At 36.2% G+C, this 19,204-nt stretch overlaps 1 protein-coding gene and 1 long non-coding RNA gene across 2 annotated transcripts; one reads left to right on the top strand and one right to left on the bottom strand.

Moving 5' to 3' along the window:
* The first annotated feature begins 1,342 nt into the window (after positions 1–1,342).
* On the top strand, positions 1,343–9,067 carry LOC134841846 (calponin homology domain-containing protein DDB_G0272472-like). Its single transcript, XM_063857886.1, has 2 exons — positions 1,343–2,910; positions 5,925–9,067. Exons 1-2 carry the CDS (start codon positions 2,090–2,092, stop codon positions 8,152–8,154), a joined length of 3,051 nt encoding a protein of 1,016 aa, XP_063713956.1. The 5' UTR covers positions 1,343–2,089; the 3' UTR covers positions 8,155–9,067.
* Positions 9,068–12,269: 3,202 nt separating this feature from the next.
* LOC134841079 (uncharacterized) lies at positions 12,270–18,424 on the bottom strand. Its single transcript, XR_010162451.1, has 3 exons — positions 18,294–18,424; positions 17,879–17,999; positions 12,270–12,366 (listed from the first exon to the last, which is right to left on the bottom strand). It is a non-coding gene; the product is annotated as an uncharacterized LOC134841079 (long non-coding RNA).
* Positions 18,425–19,204: the final 780 nt, after the last annotated feature.

Raw genomic sequence — 19,204 nt, 5'->3', positions numbered from 1 at the left:
GATTTTTCATGTTATAAACTGTATTAAAACGTGTCAGCGTGAACAGGTGAACAATATTTCACAACATTTCTGACATGGAAAATGCCGTGGGAAACTGGAAAAGAGCCCTGAATTTTCTCAAGTCATTTGTAGATATTTTGTCGAAATTATTGTGGTATTGTGTACAATCAGTAATCAGGGGCGGATCTAGGATTTTCTCGAAGGGAGGGGGGTGGCGGATTTTCAACGAGTTTTCGAAATTTTGACCACTTTTTTTATGTCGACCAAATTGATTTTCCGAGCTCTCCTAAAGCAGTAAAAAGACGCTGTTTTGGCCAAATTTTCAGCGCCGCAGGCAAATTCACAAAAAAAACAGGGCAAAAAAGCCTTTTTGATAATTTTTGACAAAAAATCGCGTTTTTTTGGCGCGCGCTTACCCACAAAATTAGTATATATTGGCGCCAAAGGCGCCTTTAGAAAAATTATAGGGTCGGTCTGCCAAAAATGGATTTCTTACAGAGTACCAAAGGGGGGACCCTTTGGGTCAGCAGGGGTTGAATCCCTAAGGGAGGGGCGTCCGCCCCCTCCCCCCTAAATCCGCCCCTGTGTATAATTGATTGTGGTATCATATTGCAAATTTTTCAGTGGTAATTCAGGTTCCAAGATGCCTCAAATTCAAGCTATTTCTAAAAATTGCAGTTTTTCAGCGCGCGCACCTAACGGCGACTTTAGAAAAAAAATTTGGTTGGTCGGCCTAATATGGATGTCAATTAAAATATCAAAAGGGAGACTTTTTTGATTGGCAAAAGAGTCGAATCCCTGAGCCCCCCCCCCTATTAAATCCGCCCCTGTTTCTGTATATAACTAAGTTACGATCCCAAGATGTTTTTCATATAAATTTTTCTAGATCCGAGTGCAAGAAAAAATCCTTCAGTACAATTGCCTGAATCCGATGTTCGCAAAGTCGAGTTTCATTGCAAATAATAACTCAGCAGCATTCTACGTGAAAGTGTTGATCATTCTAGTCTCAAGTGGGACTTAAAATTGCAAAGATTTTTTATGAAATCATATTTTTCTGCTCAACTTGTGTCTGCTCAAAGATTGCCGGCTTTATTTCCTCTTCGTAAGTTTTTTTCCGTTGCTAATTTATTTTTCAAATTTGGCATGTTAGCCTAGAATGAACCTCTATCGAGACATGCGAAAATTTGATTTTTTTGGAAGAACTAGTTTTTTCCAATGTTGCTAATTTTCTTGAGAGGGGGCCGTTTTTCAAAAACTTTCAATTTTCGAAAATTTAGTCAAACTTTTTTTGTAAGGTCGATCAAATTGATTTTCCGAGCAACTCGATAATTTTTTCGACTTATGTTTTTTATGTTTGTTTAATCGCAAGTAGTGCGAAGCTCCGCTTAGCCTCTGTGTACAGAATTTCAACTCGATGTTTTACAGAAATCTAATTGATTCCAAGCTCTTTCGTCTGTGTTGAAGATGCTTCGCAAGTTCTAATCATTGCACAAACTATATTGATCCATCCATCTTGTCACTAACCTATTCTAGCTAGTTATTTGAAAGTAAACTGACCTGAGATGTACAGGGTTATCAGCAGATATAATGTAACTAGCTAGCTGTTTGGAATTTGGAACCCATAATTCGGGTTTGATCAAATGCCAATAGAGGGCGAATTGCTCTCTGAAACAATGATTATTTTGTAGAACGAATGGAGTGGTATGAATTTTCTGTGTGACGTAACTTGAAATCCTTCAAATTTTCTTCATTGTTTCTCTGTTTCAGATTTTCCCATGCAAGTTTATCTCGCAACTGTTAAATGCAGTTTTCGCGTTTATACGAAAGTCAATTGAAGAGAAACTTTATCGATTCGGAAATTTATTCCCGAAAATTATTCATACACATCGATTAGTTTTTGCTTCATATCAGACTTGCCTTATACAACCAACTTAAATCATGGGTGAAATAGCTCAAATAGTTCAAATCTAGATTTTGCGATTGTCCAATTTAGGGATATCTCAATTTTTGGGGCTTCAACTATCTGTTATTCTATCAACTTGGTTAAACGAGTGCGCGTTTATGTTTGTCGGCTAAAGTGTCCACCACAATGGCGGAGCGCAATATCGTTGGAAAGTCGCCGATGGATGTGAGAGCTCAGGGGACCCCCTGTCTCACTGACGGGGACGAAAGGCGAAGAATGGTATTGGAACGCAAAGCTCAGCGCGACATGGAAAAACACGAAAAGCTGATTCAGAAGCTAACTCTAGTCGAAGATCGGAGACAAGCTGTGATTGATGAGCGGAAGAAGCGCGCGTTGGAAGCGGCCGAAAGATTGAATGAAAGACTTGCTCAAGTAAGCGCGAATCGCAGGCAGAAAGAAGAAAATGACCGAATGAAACGAGTATCTGCGATTCAAAGAAGTGAACAGAATTCAGAAAGGGCCGATAAGATGAAAAGAAGACACACATTACCGCGAAGCATGAGTATGAGAACGGGAAATCAAGCGAACCAATCTCCAAGAGTACTTCCAAACGGTGACGCCCAGGAATCGCATCAGAATGGACATGCTTCCAGAGTAGCCAGGAACCGAATGTCTATGCCTTCCCCTCCCAATGAATTCTCCGCACCTTCCGCAGTCCAGAGGTCGATAAGTGCAAGATACCGGTCTGCGCAAGCGCTTTCAAACGGGGCTCCGAGACCAGTTAAATCAACTAGTAGGCCGACTCAGAGTGTAACAGCGTCAACACTTTCAAGATCAAAAAGTCAGCGAGTAGTGTCTTCGAGTAGCAAATCAGCCAGCGGTACCGCAAGTTCAGTATCTGCTTCGTCTTCTCTAAGAACCAGTGCAGAATCCAAGGTCAAATTTGGCAACCCGGTCGATAAAAAGGTTATGTCGACCAAATTGATTTTCCGAGCTCTCCTAAAGCAGTAAAAAGACGCTGTTTTGGCCAAATTTTCAGCGCCGCAGGCAAATTCACAAAAAAAAACAGGGCAAAAAAGCCTTTTTGATAATTTTTGACAAAAAATCGCGTTTTTTTTGGCGCGCGCTTACCCACAAAATTAGTATATATTGGCGCCAAAGGCGCCTTTAGAAAAATTATAGGGTCGGTCTGCCAAAAATGGATTTCTTACAGAGTACCAAAGGGGGGACCCTTTGGGTCAGCAGGGGTTGAATCCCTAAGGGAGGGGCGTCCGCCCCCTAAATCCGCCCCTGTGTATAATTGATTGTGGTATCATATTGCAAATTTTTCAGTGGTAATTCAGGTTCCAAGATGCCTCAAATTCAAGCTATTTCTAGCTGTGTTAAATAAATATAAAATAGCAGAAACAAGACTGCGACTGCTCGTATATCAGGGTAAAGCCTTGAATGTTCCGACTGTCCCTTAATTAATATCGAATAGTTTTTGGGAAAAGAAAATATTGAAAACCTATACATATTGGACAACAAAAAAATACGACCAATTAGCTAGCCTCAATTCAGTTTGGAACGATTTTGTTGTGCGGGATAATTCGCCACGCATAAATAATTCGCGCTACGCTCTCAGAATTCTGAATAAACTCTTCTAAGGGCGCATAATTTAGTCCAGAACATGGCAAATTTGGCAATTTTCAAACCCCAAGAACTTAACAAAAAATAATCGGAGGTGAATATCTTTTTACATTTGAACTCAATATCTTCAATGGGATTTAAAAAATTTTTGCTGAAATTTATTATTTCGATCGGTGAAAATTGACTGAATAAAAAACACACCGAGTATAAATATTCCGTTTTCTTCGAAAGTCGGAACAAAAAATAGAAAACTAGCTTGTGTTCTGAAAACTGAATTTACTATCGTTCGGTGAACATCAATTGGAGTTCGTTTGGATTGAATAGCATTTCAGTGAAACATTTCACATTGTGTTCTTTTCCCTTTTCGTATCGTATTTCTTTGTATTCTAAGCAGGGCCGTTCGCTGAGTGACACAATTTTTTTTTCAGAAAAGGTATAAAACCTGGTTAGCTCTGTTGCTGTGCTTAATTAACTCATCCCAATATCTATAAATGTAACAATTTTTTGTTTATTTTACTAGCTGAAATCTGATTGACTAGCAAGTGCTCAAGAGTCAATTTCAAATATCAGTTGTTGGTGTATGAATTTCAAAGAAGAAAGCTCAAGAGCGTAGTGTTATACAGTCAGTCCACTTTTTCTACCAATTTTTTTCCAGTGTTTTTAGGTACCTTAAATGGCACTCAGACATTCAGCATTTTGCCTTGAAATGAGTAGTCTTACGTTTGAAAATGATTTTATTTCAAAGCATTTGTCTAATTATTTTTTTTTGTTTTTCCCTGCATTGAGCTAGCAAAGTGCTGCTACTTTTCTGTGCAGGGCGGATCTAAGATTTTCTCGAGAGGGGCGGTTTTTCAAAAACTTTCAATTTTCGAAAATTTTGTCAAACGTTTTTGTAAGGGCGATCAAATTGATTTTCCGAGCGCTCCCAGAACACTATACAAACCATATTTGACAAAAAAATTTTTGAAAAAACAGGTCAAAAATGCCATTTTGGAAAATTTCGACTAAAAATTGCAGTTTTTCAGCGCGCGCACCTAACGGCGACTTTAGAAAAAAAATTTGGTTGGTCGGCCTAATATGGATGTCAATTAAAATATCAAAAGGGAGACTTTTTTGATTGGCAAAAGAGTCGAATCCCTGAGCCCCCCCCCCCTATTAAATCCGCCCCTGTTTCTGTATATAACTAAGTTACGATCCCAAGATGTTTTTCATATAAATTTTTCTAGATCCGAGTGCAAGAAAAAATCCTTCAGTACAATTGCCTGAATCCGATGTTCGCAAAGTCGAGTTTCATTGCAAATAATAACTCAGCAGCATTCTACGTGAAAGTGTTGATCATTCTAGTCTCAAGTGGGACTTAAAATTGCAAAGATTTTTTATGAAATCATATTTTTCTGCTCAACTTGTGTCTGCTCAAAGATTGCCGGCTTTATTTCCTCTTCGTAAGTTTTTTTCCGTTGCTAATTTATTTTTCAAATTTGGCATGTTAGCCTAGAATGAACCTCTATCGAGACATGCGAAAATTTGATTTTTTTGGAAGAACTAGTTTTTTCCAATGTTGCTAATTTTCTTGAGAGGGGGCCGTTTTTCAAAAACTTTCAATTTTCGAAAATTTAGTCAAACTTTTTTTGTAAGGTCGATCAAATTGATTTTCCGAGCAACTCGATAATTTTTTCGACTTATGTTTTTTATGTTTGTTTAATCGCAAGTAGTGCGAAGCTCCGCTTAGCCTCTGTGTACAGAATTTCAACTCGATGTTTTACAGAAATCTAATTGATTCCAAGCTCTTTCGTCTGTGTTGAAGATGCTTCGCAAGTTCTAATCATTGCACAAACTATATTGATCCATCCATCTTGTCACTAACCTATTCTAGCTAGTTATTTGAAAGTAAACTGACCTGAGATGTACAGGGTTATCAGCAGATATAATGTAACTAGCTAGCTGTTTGGAATTTGGAACCCATAATTCGGGTTTGATCAAATGCCAATAGAGGGCGAATTGCTCTCTGAAACAATGATTATTTTGTAGAACGAATGGAGTGGTATGAATTTTCTGTGTGACGTAACTTGAAATCCTTCAAATTTTCTTCATTGTTTCTCTGTTTCAGATTTTCCCATGCAAGTTTATCTCGCAACTGTTAAATGCAGTTTTCGCGTTTATACGAAAGTCAATTGAAGAGAAACTTTATCGATTCGGAAATTTATTCCCGAAAATTATTCATACACATCGATTAGTTTTTGCTTCATATCAGACTTGCCTTATACAACCAACTTAAATCATGGGTGAAATAGCTCAAATAGTTCAAATCTAGATTTTGCGATTGTCCAATTTAGGGATATCTCAATTTTTGGGGCTTCAACTATCTGTTATTCTATCAACTTGGTTAAACGAGTGCGCGTTTATGTTTGTCGGCTAAAGTGTCCACCACAATGGCGGAGCGCAATATCGTTGGAAAGTCGCCGATGGATGTGAGAGCTCAGGGGACCCCCTGTCTCACTGACGGGGACGAAAGGCGAAGAATGGTATTGGAACGCAAAGCTCAGCGCGACATGGAAAAACACGAAAAGCTGATTCAGAAGCTAACTCTAGTCGAAGATCGGAGACAAGCTGTGATTGATGAGCGGAAGAAGCGCGCGTTGGAAGCGGCCGAAAGATTGAATGAAAGACTTGCTCAAGTAAGCGCGAATCGCAGGCAGAAAGAAGAAAATGACCGAATGAAACGAGTATCTGCGATTCAAAGAAGTGAACAGAATTCAGAAAGGGCCGATAAGATGAAAAGAAGACACACATTACCGCGAAGCATGAGTATGAGAACGGGAAATCAAGCGAACCAATCTCCAAGAGTACTTCCAAACGGTGACGCCCAGGAATCGCATCAGAATGGACATGCTTCCAGAGTTGCCAGGAACCGAATGTCTATGCCTTCCCCTCCCAATGAATTCTCCGCACCTTCCGCAGTCCAGAGGTCGATAAGTGCAAGATACCGGTCTGCGCAAGCGCTTTCAAACGGGGCTCCGAGACCAGTTAAATCAACTAGTAGGCCGACTCAGAGTGTAACAGCGTCAACACTTTCAAGATCAAAAAGTCAGCGAGTAGTGTCTTCGAGTAGCAAATCAGCCAGCGGTACCGCAAGTTCAGTATCTGCTTCGTCTTCTCTAAGAACCAGTGCAGAATCCAAGGTCAAATTTGGCAACCCGGTCGATAAAAAGGTTGATTATGTGACTGAAAACGAGAAAGCAACATTTAGACGCGCGCAGTCAGTTTCATTGAAAAGGAAGCCGATCCCCCCGCGTGAAGTGAAGCAACCTCAAGATAAACCTTCGAAGCCTGCCCATAAGATGCCTTTAACTAGTACGCCTAAACCAGGAGGAAAATTCCAAGCTGCGAAACCAGATGTGGAGCCGACACCCAAGGCTCCTACTCAGACAAAGACAGAAGAAGCTCCAGAGCCTAAAGAGGTATCGGCCGCTGAAATAGAATTCAAGAAAAAACTAGCGGAAAAGAGAAAAATGGCTCGCGAAAACCAAATGAAGAAAGAAAATGAAGCGCTTAAAGTTACATACGAACCAGAAAAAAGTGCACTGCTTGTGAAGCCAGAAGAAACTGAAGAAAAGAGTGAAAGTTTAGCTTTAGACTTAGTAAATTCAGGGCAAGAAAATAATGCTGTTATTGAAACTGAATCGGCATCGTCTGAAGTTGAGAAGAATGCAGATGCCTCTCAAGTAGTTTCGGAAAGTGACGCGAAGTCCTCCACTGAGAACAGTCCTCGCGATGGCGAAACAGAAGAAGAGCGAGAAGAGAAAAAACGCCGAGAGCGGGAACTGAAAGTGGCCGAGCGAATTAAACAAATGGAGGCCGAACGAGAAAAGGAACGACTTAAAACCGAAGCTGAAAACGAGGCTAAGTTACGTAATGAGGAGATGGAGCGGGAACGAATTGCTCGCGAGGCTGAGCTAGAAAAGCAACGGAAACAGGAGGAAGAGGAACGAGCTGCGAGGAAAGCGAAACTAGAAGCAATTATGGCTCGTACTCGAGTCGGAAATACGAATCTATCGCGAGCAGTGGCGAGTTCAATCGTGACGTCGCATACGCAAAAAGAAGAAGAACGAGTGACAGACGACGACGCTGCGTCGACCGCCGAGTCGTGTAACCCGACATCAACTGGTTTAGAGGTCAGAAAAGTCGAGAATGACTCGGAAAATGTAATAACCGACTCACAAAATGAGGGTGAAATTGAGTCGAAGTTAGCGCACGAAGGTTCACCGTTAGACAACCCAGTTAAAAGTGGTGCTTATATTCATTCTGCTTCCACGACAGTCGAGCATGAAAGTCCTGGTGGTTCCAAAATAGCAAGCCCTTCAGGCGAGGACAATCTTTCACCTGTACCCGAAAGGCATAAAACGCTATCGAATGAGGACAAAAACTTCGAACAAGTAATTTTACTGAATGAAGAAAATGGAGCGAAACTAGCAGCTAATAGCGACAATAATGCGGATAGTTTGCCCAATTCGGGTTTAGAAAGCAGTGAGTTTCTAGGTGACACCAAAACGAACAGCGAGAGTTTGAAATCAGGGACTGTTACTGAGAACGACAATGCAGAACATAGCCAATTTCCGTTCTGATACAACTCACTTTTTAATTTAAATGTTTCGATAATTTGCAATTATGAATCAGCGATTTGAGATTGGTGGTCGTTAATAATAGTATAGCAGTGCTTTACATATAGATTCTTCTAAGTTGAGTTTTTTTAGCGGTTGCGTTGTTTTAGTTGTTAATATAGGGTGCTCTCTATTTATACCATATCTTCACATTAGTATCGCATAGTAAATCACCTCCCTCCTCTGCCGAATCTACTGCAAATGGTGGCTATATTTTTCTAAATGGCAAATAGATACCAATGAAATCACCCTTCGTCTGTGATCTTTCGAGTTCCGTCTTTTCATGCGAAAGCTTGATGTCGCTTGCAGGGCTTGCTTCTCGCTTCCTTCAATCACTTCGAAAGGTTGCAATGATGAGTTAAAATTCTGCCTTAAATGACATATTATATTGAAGATATATCAATACTTACTTGCCTCCAATACATTTTGTAATTTAAGTAAATTGGAGTTTTTTTTGTCATAACACGTCGAAAATCAGTTTTAAATTATTTGACAGAGTCGTAAATGTTTGACCTCCAATCATCTTTAATGGCTGATATTGTTTCCTCTAATTTTCATCGTTGTTGCAATAATTCTGCTTTTGAGCATAATATCCTTCTAAATGCATAATTTGTGATTATTAGCCTAGTGTAAATCAGTTAAACAGATCAGTTTTATATGAAACCAGTTCACCATTAGTCGCTTTAGAAAATGAAATTAAAGAGAAGTCCTGTTGCTTTTTTACTCTGCAGTGAATTCAGTTCGCAGTGGCCTTGTGTTGAATTTGATCGAATTTGAGTGCGCTATTTCGGTTATACATTGATTATGAAGGGGCATTTTCTATCATACTGTAATTGTTCGACAGCTAGATCAATGAAATTTTACTTTTAACGCAATTTTTCTTTTAGTTATTGAAAAAGCGAAGGAGGGTTCAACAGAAAAAATACAACATGATTGTTCTTTGATACTGATGAAAGTCAACTGTCAGTTTTTTGATAGTCGATTCGAACCAATGCTCAAACTATCAATGGAATGGAAGTTTTAGTAGTTTTCAGTGCATCATGTAAATGAGTTGAACTTCAACGGCTTATGCTTAGTATTGAGGCATCAAAACATTTAATAAAGGCGACACAATATCTATATTTAACCTCAAGTTCAATTTAAAGTCTTCAGTTCATTTTTGAACCACAATTTATGAAAGTCCTTGAATTCGTGATTCTGATTCGGATTCCAAAAAAAATTGCAAAAAAATTTACCAAGGTTTTGAAAAATTTGTCTGGATTTTTCCGTTGTTCAGACTAAATTACAGGAAATATCATGAAACTGAACTCACCAATTGGTTTTTCTGATTTTAGCGGTATTTCGCTATTAGGAAAGCTCAGGTTCGCTTTTTTGTACCCAATTCCACCTTGAAAAAAAATTCCGAGAAAAAAGAAATCTAAAGCTTTAAATTTTTACCGTTGAGAAAGCAACTGTACTGCAACCGGGTAGTCGTTTTTTCCCTTAAATAACTTGGTTTACTGAATAGTCAAAATTAGAAATGCTAATTTTAGGTTTAGCTCATTATGAGTTAAATATCTTTGCGCCTCTTGTGGAGGTAACGAATATGCCTGGGACGGCAACGGTCCCGGGTTCAAATCTGACAGGGCCAGTATTTTTTAGTTAAGAAATATTCCATTTCAAGAAAAATTGTTGGCTTTTTGTTCCGACCCTTTAAAAAATGAGGAGAAGTTTTGTATTAGGGTGTTTTAGTTTTTTTGTTTTACACGAAATGTCGGCTACCACAAATAATCATCAGAAAGAGTTGAATGATATATCATTTTAAAGCACTTTCAGTCGTGATTCGAAAAACATTTTAAATGTTCAAAAAACTTTCACCTTGTTGAGAAGATCCAGTTTGAAATTTTTGATTGTTCTTCTTATTCGGCGAGCAGGCTTACAATAGCTTAATTTTGATTAGGCGTTTATTTTGATAGCTTAAAAGCTTACAATTGCCTAATATCAGCGGTTAAAATTTAAATTTTCCTAACTAAAGTTGGTTTTTCTTAGTATTTTAGCGCTTTTTTGGAAACAAAAACGTTAAAAAATCACAATTTGCTTTTATTTTTTTTGCTGTTCTAGTAATTTTTCTACAAAAAATTCCAATTTGCTCATTTCACTATGACTGTCGAATATGTCTAATTTCTAGTTTTTTGTTCAGATCCTTTAATCACACCACGCAGAAAAAAAACGACTTAACTTTGAAAAAAAAATTGAGACCATTGTGGGAACCTACTGTGCTACTTGCACAGTAACCGCTATCCTTGTTATTTGTCTGCTTATGTTTTGTCGGCTAAGTTACCGCGTCACAGATTAGCTTTTTTCTCGTTGTATTCAAGTTACATTGTAATTGATTTTAGTGTTTTGATTTACTTCCTCGGTAATCACAAGAAGCAATATAAGGTCACTAATCCGATAATATATGGGCCGAAATCAAATAAATAAAACTAAGGTTTTGCGCAAAAAAGTATACTAGTCAAGGTTGTAATGACTTGTATAGTTTTTTTTGCGTAAAATCTTCGTTTTTTTAAAATTGGTTTCGGCCTATATATTATCGGATTAGTGACCTTATATTGCGTCTTGTGATTACCGAAGAAACTGTTTGTGTGCGTGTGTGGGTATTTTGATTGGGAGAGGGCATTTTTCACCCTTTAGTGTTTTCTTCCAAATTCTTTTTTCTTTCTTTTTTCAACTAGCTTTATTCATTTTGATAGATCTAGTTTTTAGGCAGCTCCATATTTTTTTGACTTCTTTTTTTTCGATTAATTTCCCGTTGTATAGCGAATTTCCCGAAAATATTCTCTGTGTAAAGTAAAAACTTTTTTTTTGGATTTTCCGTGCTCAAATCAATGTGGTCGAACATTGTGCTACTTCCATAGGAATCGGATATTCTTAATTGCACACAAAACGAAAGGCAAAGTCAATACCATTTTATGTTGCCTGAAAAAATAATAATTTTAAATATCGATTCGATTCTGAAAAAATGGCACTTAATTGTAATATTGCTGTCGAAGTGTTCTCGGAAAAACCAAGTGTGTAATTGGTGGTCTCTAAATGTTTTTTCTCCACGATGTGATCAATTTTTTTTGGTACTTTTTGCTCATATAATAATTGCAAATTGTTGGAACAACTGCAAACGAACGACTAATTTATCTTCGTCTTGTTCTTTATTTTTTAAAATGATTGAAACAAGCAGGTCATGAAGAAAAAATGAATTTCTTGTGTTGCTAAATCATTTCAAAATATAGCAATCTAATTCAGGGAGAACTGCGGCCGAATCTATTGGAATTGCAGAACCTAAATACATAGAATCTGACACATTAATTAATGGTGTAAATTCAGAATTACAAAAACGAACTTTGAGTGAAGTGAAAATCACGATCCGTTTTTTTGATGAAATTTTTGTTCGGATGATGACAAAGTTTTGATAACGTCGATGATATTTCTGATTATGTACAACAATTTAGAGAAGATTTTTGCAAAAACATTTGACGGTTCTTTGTTTATATTTAACTGAATTCGATGAATTTTCTTCTAAAGTTTTTGCTATTAAAGTTTGCAGAAATTAACTAAACGAAGCCGCCCTTATTGAATTCACGTGCAAAACTTGATTTCAAGGGCTACCGCCTCTTAAATCTACCTCGTACCTCAAACATCCCTGACACCAATGGAATCGGATGGAGGCTATTTGAGCAACGAACAGATATGCAGCGAAAACCATTGAATAAGTACAAGTATGGACTTCAAATCACCAAATAGAATTTGAAACCCCAAACAATTGCATTGTAAACCGCTTCCTAATATCAACGCTACGCAAGGCACAAGCATGTCGCTGCAACTACGTTTTTAACGATGTCGTCTGCTTCAAATAAACAAGTCAAGAAAATTATGAGCCATTGAAGCTGATGAATAACCATTAGTGAGGTGAGTTTTTATACTTTAAATTGTGATATTATTAACAAAACTAGACACAAAATGGTGAGCATTTTTAAATTAAAACACCAGCAAGAAAAAAAATTTCGTTTAATAAACAGTTAAAATACTAAATGGAGAGTAACTCTGTGATATCAGTAGCTCAGCATGATCGATGAATGAGAACCTGACAGCTATCTGGGGTCATACTCTTCACATTGACGCCCTTGCGTGTGCAGCGGACAGCTGAAAACAAAAGCATCATCAGTATCACATTTTTTCAGTATACTCTTAATTAAAGGACGCAACTTAGTTGTGTGTAACTGTATTTAAAAGCGTTCCTTAATCAGTATCAAATATTTCATTTTTTCAGAAAAAATTTTGATCAAAGCCTTCCGAAAAGTGCCCGAAAAGGTTTCGTTTCAATTTATCAAATGTTTGTACTTGTCATCATTAAAACGTTTTTCAAGCTATTCGAAGAAAATTTGAAACGACTGCTCGCTAGCATCAGGGTGGAATCCTACATGTTGGGAGTTTTTTAGTATGTCTGAAATATTCGCTGGCCGTAAATTTGTTGTTGGTTCATTATCCCGGCAACTAATACTTTTAAAAAAACGATTGAAATGGCTTAACTTTGAATCGAAAAAAATTGTTTGAGCGTGTTGAAATTCAGATAACGTAACCGCGCTCAAATAATTTGCGCTTATATGGTGAGCATCTTTGACAAATGCATAACAGCGCGTATAACTCAAAGCTGTGTTAATTTACCCTTTTATCAATCCTTTAAAGTGTTACAAAAATTATATTTCCTCAAGCAAAATTGACCACAAGCGAAATTATATTTCTACTTTTTGAGCTCAAGATTACCAATCATCGATGGAATTTGAGAGTTATCAGTCAAAAATTATTTTAATTACCAGAAAATTTTTGAAAGATAAATTAACCTAAGGAAAACAAAACCGAACTTGGTTCAAAAGTCAAAACAAAGACGTTGTTTTTGCGTTCCGTCAAAATCTAAGAAAAAATATTTCGTCTCGATCAAGTTGATTTGCGTACAGTGCTGTAAATATTCCGAGATTTCGTAGATGATAGCTACGCATGGTCTTTATGTTTGCTTATTTGGTCAAATAGTCTAAAAAAACGCGCAACTTTCGAAAACTTTTAAATGAAAGGCTCGAAATTCTTTTCAAATTGTCAATCAGAGTGATGCGATTTTTCACGCTTGCAATTTGCAAGCGATATTCAATAAGAATATACAATTTTTTGTGATAAGAATTTGTTTGGCAGAATTTGAGGTAACAACTTGTTCAATCATTGCATATCTTGGTTCATTGTACCTGCAATTAACAAGCGTTATCCAATCGGAATATTGACTTTTTCGGGTTAACTTATTTTAACAAAACCACTAAAATCATTTGACACTTCAGTGGATATACAAAAAAATCAAGGAAGTTATCCGCGCATATAAATTTTTTTGTGAGTTTCCGGAGGGTGAGAGAATAACAATAAGTTTCAGCTTTGAATTTTTTTCTAATGCCGGTGATTATTTTTTAAACCAGTATCCTCAAAAAAGCATCGTTACTTGCAAATGTTCGAAGTTTTGCAGTTGTGATTTTTTGAATTTTTTCTGTTTGGTAGCTTTCAATGCTATTTTTATGTAGTACCGCAAGTGGCCCGAAGCTCTGCTTTATTTTTTTGTATTGAGAAAAAGTTAATTTCTATGAGGCTACCCAAAATCATCAAGTCAATCCAAGTTTCATCAACAGTTATGCCAAAACTAACAAATATGTTCAATTCTCAGCAAATATCATTAGTGAAAGGCAAACGCAAACAAAAATACTTATTGCTGATGCAGATTTGTTTCTGCATAAAGGTTTAAACAGACCTTTGACGTGTTCTGGGTTCAAAAATTTCGATGCTAATTTTTCGTAGTCAAAAATTTCTTGGAACACTAATTAATCTGATTGAAAGTTTCAAGCTTTTTGAAAAAGACTATCAATAATTATCAGTATTTACGACGTAATACTTTAATTTTTGTGTGAAGTTGATGGACTTTAAACTACTATTTTTGACAAACAAGTAATGTTTCAACATTAAGAGAAGGTTTAAGTACACAGGTGTTATGATAAGAGTTTACTGATCAAAACAAAAAAAGAATTCAACAAAAAAGACTGGCTCCTAAACCGTAAAATTATATTATCAAGGTTAAGACACATATATGATTTAAGATCTCCAATGTTTTTGTTGACTGACACTTTTTCACGTAAACTTTATAAAAGCTTTTTAATTTTGATTTTAAGATGGTTTTTTCTTAATCGTCCTCGATTTTTGGGTAATTCATTCCATTTCTCGGCCTGTACTCCAGCTTTTGAAAACTCTGACAATAATTTTTTTTTCAATTGATTTTAAACAATAGATTATGATTTTATAGCATTTGGATTTAAGGTTGTAAGATTTTAGTCTTTTTTCTATTTAAGATGTTTTTTCGGTAAAAGAATCGAAGTTTTTCAACTATTAAAATTCCGGTATAACTTATTCTACATTAAGTATTTGTACAGAGTATATTGTATGTATTTAAGAGTAGATAATAACGTCTGTAATTTTTTTCATTAACCAAACGTTTACGCCCTAGTTTAATTCACGATTCAGACGATCGTTGTTTTCTGTTGTGATCTGCCAAATCATGTTCCGCTATTACTGGCGACGGGTAAAACTAAGGAATTCAAGACACAAATCATTAAGTACAGTTTGGTTTTATTGATAGATTTTTGCAAGCCTTTTTCTAAGACATAAAATATTGGGCTGAATCTTCAAATTTCAAAACTTTTTTATCAAAAGTTATGGAAACAAATTATTCTGATTTTTTGTCAAAGCTGAACACATCTTTTTTTTCACAATCATCAAAAATTCAAGATTTTAGGAACCTTTTTCGGACATGATTTAACATTTTTAAGGACTTTTGTTTTTCTTGTCGATCCAAATTCGACCCAAAGTTACCTAAAAAAACTGCTATCAAACTTTAAAAATTGAGATAAACGTTTAGGTTCGATACCAATCGGTCCACACCTTTTTTAATTACAAGTAGAAGAAAATCACATACCAGCAGAAATCAGGTATTTAGTACCAGTAAAACATTGACATCACATTGGTGGAAAACAACTACGATGATTACTCGAAAGTTCCTCAGATATTTCTTTTTCCCAAGTTTCAGTTGCGATAGCAAATGAGACTTCATGAATGGTTTTTCATCACAGCATTCATTGTTTTTGCTTTGAATGCTTTGGCACTCGATTTAGTAGAATCGAATTAACCGACAATTTGGTTATTTTTTCAAAAAATCTTCAAACATCAAAACTTCATATATTGACTGATAGTCTGAATTTGTTTTGAAACTTACTGAAAAAGAAGGTGCGTTAAATTTAGTATACAGTTAAGTTATCAAGTAAATAACTGAAGAGTATGTTTTTGCTCTTTCACACATGTTCTTTCAAGGCATGAATGAAAAATGAAATATTAGAACGCATGAATGAAAAAAGAAATCTTTTGCATAGTTTCGCGCACTTTTCCGGGCTCTTCTTTTGAAAGACAATTGAAAGAGCAAAACCAGACAGAAAGAGCAAAAACATACTCTTCAACACTTAGAACATAGTTGAAGATGGCCTCGGGCAAAAGAGCAGCCATCGGGCACTTCGTGCCCTCAGGCCGGGCTCTTTTTCCCTCGGGCATCTTGCAACTATGTTCTAACTACTACAAAGTCAGAGTATGTAGTAAAACATTGAGGCCCACTTATTCGAAAATTGTTAAAATCTTCACAACTGAGATACATTTTTTTTAAACTTTCCGTAGTGTTCGACTAAAATATTAAGTTGAGTACGCAGTAGACAACAACATGAGAAAACAAAGGTGATTTGAGGTGATTTGAGGCTCGCTTGAATATCACTTGTAGCCATCCGGCAACCTTGACTTTTTAGATAACTTTGCATTAAATTTTTGTCATTTGGGTGAACTCCATCGTTAGATTTATCACCAGCATCAATGTAATCTGAGCAAGTAACAGTTTTATGGCTATGGAGACCATCCAATTCCATAAAAATCAAAATCGTTCAAATGAGAATTTGTTTAAATTTGGTGTTATTTGCAACCACGGAAATGTTTTCTTACCCAAGGATTTTGTGCGTCATACAACAACTTTATCGCGCACAGATTTTTGTTTCTTTACGCTTGCGATTAGCAAGCGTTATCAAACTGGAATGCAGAATTTTTTTCGGGTTAACAGCTTACTTAACAAAATTACTTGCATCTTGGTTCATATTGAATTCAAACTTCTATGGGTTCCCGGTCAATTTAGCCTGGAAGTAACGGTTATGCCTGAATTTTGAAGTTTTCGACATTTCTCGAGAACAACCCTCCCAAATTTGGGATTTTGGGTTCAATCAGAATTACAGGTACAGTGAATCGATTCAGCATCAGCGGTAACGCCCTATTTGTTCACACAAAAAGCTATGATTCTTTGCTTTTTGCTTAGTTGACCGTTTTTTGGTTTTTTCTCGCTAACTATCCTGCCAAATCTGATATCATAGATTTAATCAAAAGAACAGTTTGTTGAAAGCCTATTTTTATAACTGGCCATGCCCAGTTTGTTTTTAAAAAGCTTTGGCCTTCAAACAAGTCGAATTTTTGAAACTTTGACAGTATTTTTCAAACGTTTTGACTTTACGCGAAAACGAAAAACGTTTGATCATTTTTTAGAACTTTGGATCGTTTTTTAAAAACTTTGAATTTTCCTAAAATTTACACAAAAAACCTGAGATGAAAAATTCAACTGAAAGAACCCGTTGCATTAATGGTTCCTGCAGAAGCGGCGGCTCCTTAATTTTTCGTAAGATTTTTTTTGGAAAATTGATTACAAAATGTCTTACTCTTCTCTATTATTTTAATGGAGAAACAACTAAGGTTTTGAGTAAAGTCCAATTTTTGAAATCACATTTTTTTAGGAGCATCAGGATAGCAATTTCATTTAATATCAAACACACACCTCTATCTTTAGCTGGGCCCCTTGTTGCTTGCTATCTAGATATACGAAAATTTTGGTTCATCTAATTTTTTTCAACATTTTAAACTTTTTTTTCGACCTATTTCTTATGGTTGTGTTGTATAGCTGGTAGTGTGAAGCTCCGCTTCGCCTTTGTGTATAAAATTGCGCGTTTTTTATCGTATCTTAGAAATGTTAAAACAATGTTTTTTTTCTACTCTAAATTTTTCATAGAATTTTGATAATGCTAGTAAGTTATTATAGTCACCAGTTTGACGATTCCAGAGTAATAAAATTTGCTTTTCCAGGTCTTTTTTTATGAAAAATTTCCATTTGCCTAATTGGTTAATTACAATCCACAAAACACCTTCCAATTGACTTTCTTGATTTTTTTTCTAAAATTGCAATGATAAAAAACTATGGTAACCTCCTCTCAGTCAAAATTCCTATTGATCCAGGACCCCGATGGGTCGATGGGTGCGGTTGCGGCAACATTTCTCAGCCTAGCAAATAACAAAAGAAATTTATTTAGTTAATTTATCTGAGGCAGAAAAACGAATATCCGTAGAGAGCTCAACAAATCAGCTCGTACGTCCATGTTTTCCCTAGAGAGTAAATTTGCAGAAAAAATCATGTTCTGAGATTTTTGAATTGAGCATTTTAATCATGTCCTCAATAGAATTCTATTTATATGAATGAATTTGATTTTTGGGACATGATACTTACTAGCATCCAATGAACTTCACAGAATTCATAGTACGATAAAAACAAGTGCCTCCATTGAAACAGAAATCATCGTATTCGGGCGGACAGGTTTCATCGTTATCTACTTGTTCCCAAGCTCCCACTAAACATCTGAGTTTTCAATTGTGAATACTCCAATAGTTTAAACCACAAAAATAATGTGAATTCGCAATAAATTTATCATTTAATTGCAAAGCCAGAAATTGTTTTAGAAATTTTTCAATGCCGACCTTTTTCTAAGTCGACCATTTTCTTCTGAAGGAGAAACAAGAATCTTTTGTGACAGCAAAATAATGAAGAAAAGTTCGAGAAGGTTGGTTTAGGTTGGCCTTTTGGCGGTGAAGTGGTCAAATTAATGATGGGTGCTGTCGCTGTCACTAAATTCAAAAAACGTTACCTGTTTTGCTGACAAACCCAAACGCAAGGCCGAGAACCAGCAGAGACATGAAGTTTTTTTCTTGAGCTTATTTTTGACGAAGATGGAAATCTAGAATTTAGAATGGAATTTAGAATTTTGACGAATATTAAAATTAGAAATTTGAAATTTAGACTCTCAGTCAGTTTATCTAGTTAATTGGGCCTTGGAGAATAATAGCGTGTTGAAAATTGAAACTAACAGATAATAAAAAGTGCTTTGAATTAATTCACCTCGAAAAAAAAGAGTAGACAATGAAAAAAACGTTGAACAAGTCATAACTTTAGAAAGCTATGGGGATTTTGACGAAGATTGAAATTCAGAATCTCACTCTGTTTATAAATAATTAATTGGACCTTTGAGAATAATAGCGAGTTGAAATTCGAACCTAACGTACAATAAAAGGTGCTTTGAATGGTCCACCTCAAAAAAGTGTAGACAATGAGAAAAAAGTGCTGAACGAGGCTTATTTTTTGAAAAGTTACGGGGATTTTAAAAGTTACGGGGAATGAACAAAATGAAAAGCTTGACAATCTTTCTTAAATTGATCAAATACGTTTTCTGAGTTCTCCTATTAGTCTCAGAAAATGTAGACAATATGTTTTTCCGCAGACAGTTTTTTGCAAACAAGAGTCACTAAGTCCGTTTTGGAAAGTTTTGACCACTGATGACTGTATCTGAGTGCCTGAACTTTAGTTTTGCATTGGTACGGTATTTTAACGAAGAATGTCTAGGTATCTCTCAACTGTTACACAAGTTTGCCGAGAGACTAAAGTTATACATAAAAGGCCTAAGGGTGTTATCTGTCAAATTTTTGAAGTTTGACATCCATCAACTTTTTAGACTGCGAAGCTCGGGGAAAGAATTTAGAAACTCAATCAGCGTTTACCTGT

Source organism: Symsagittifera roscoffensis, chromosome 3 (assembly GCF_963678635.1).
Source record: "Symsagittifera roscoffensis chromosome 3, txSymRosc1.1, whole genome shotgun sequence".
Taxonomy (NCBI): Eukaryota; Metazoa; Xenacoelomorpha; order Acoela; family Convolutidae; genus Symsagittifera; species Symsagittifera roscoffensis.
Note: the sequence above shows the minus strand (reverse complement) of the source record. Positions and strands in the feature narration are given on the sequence as shown.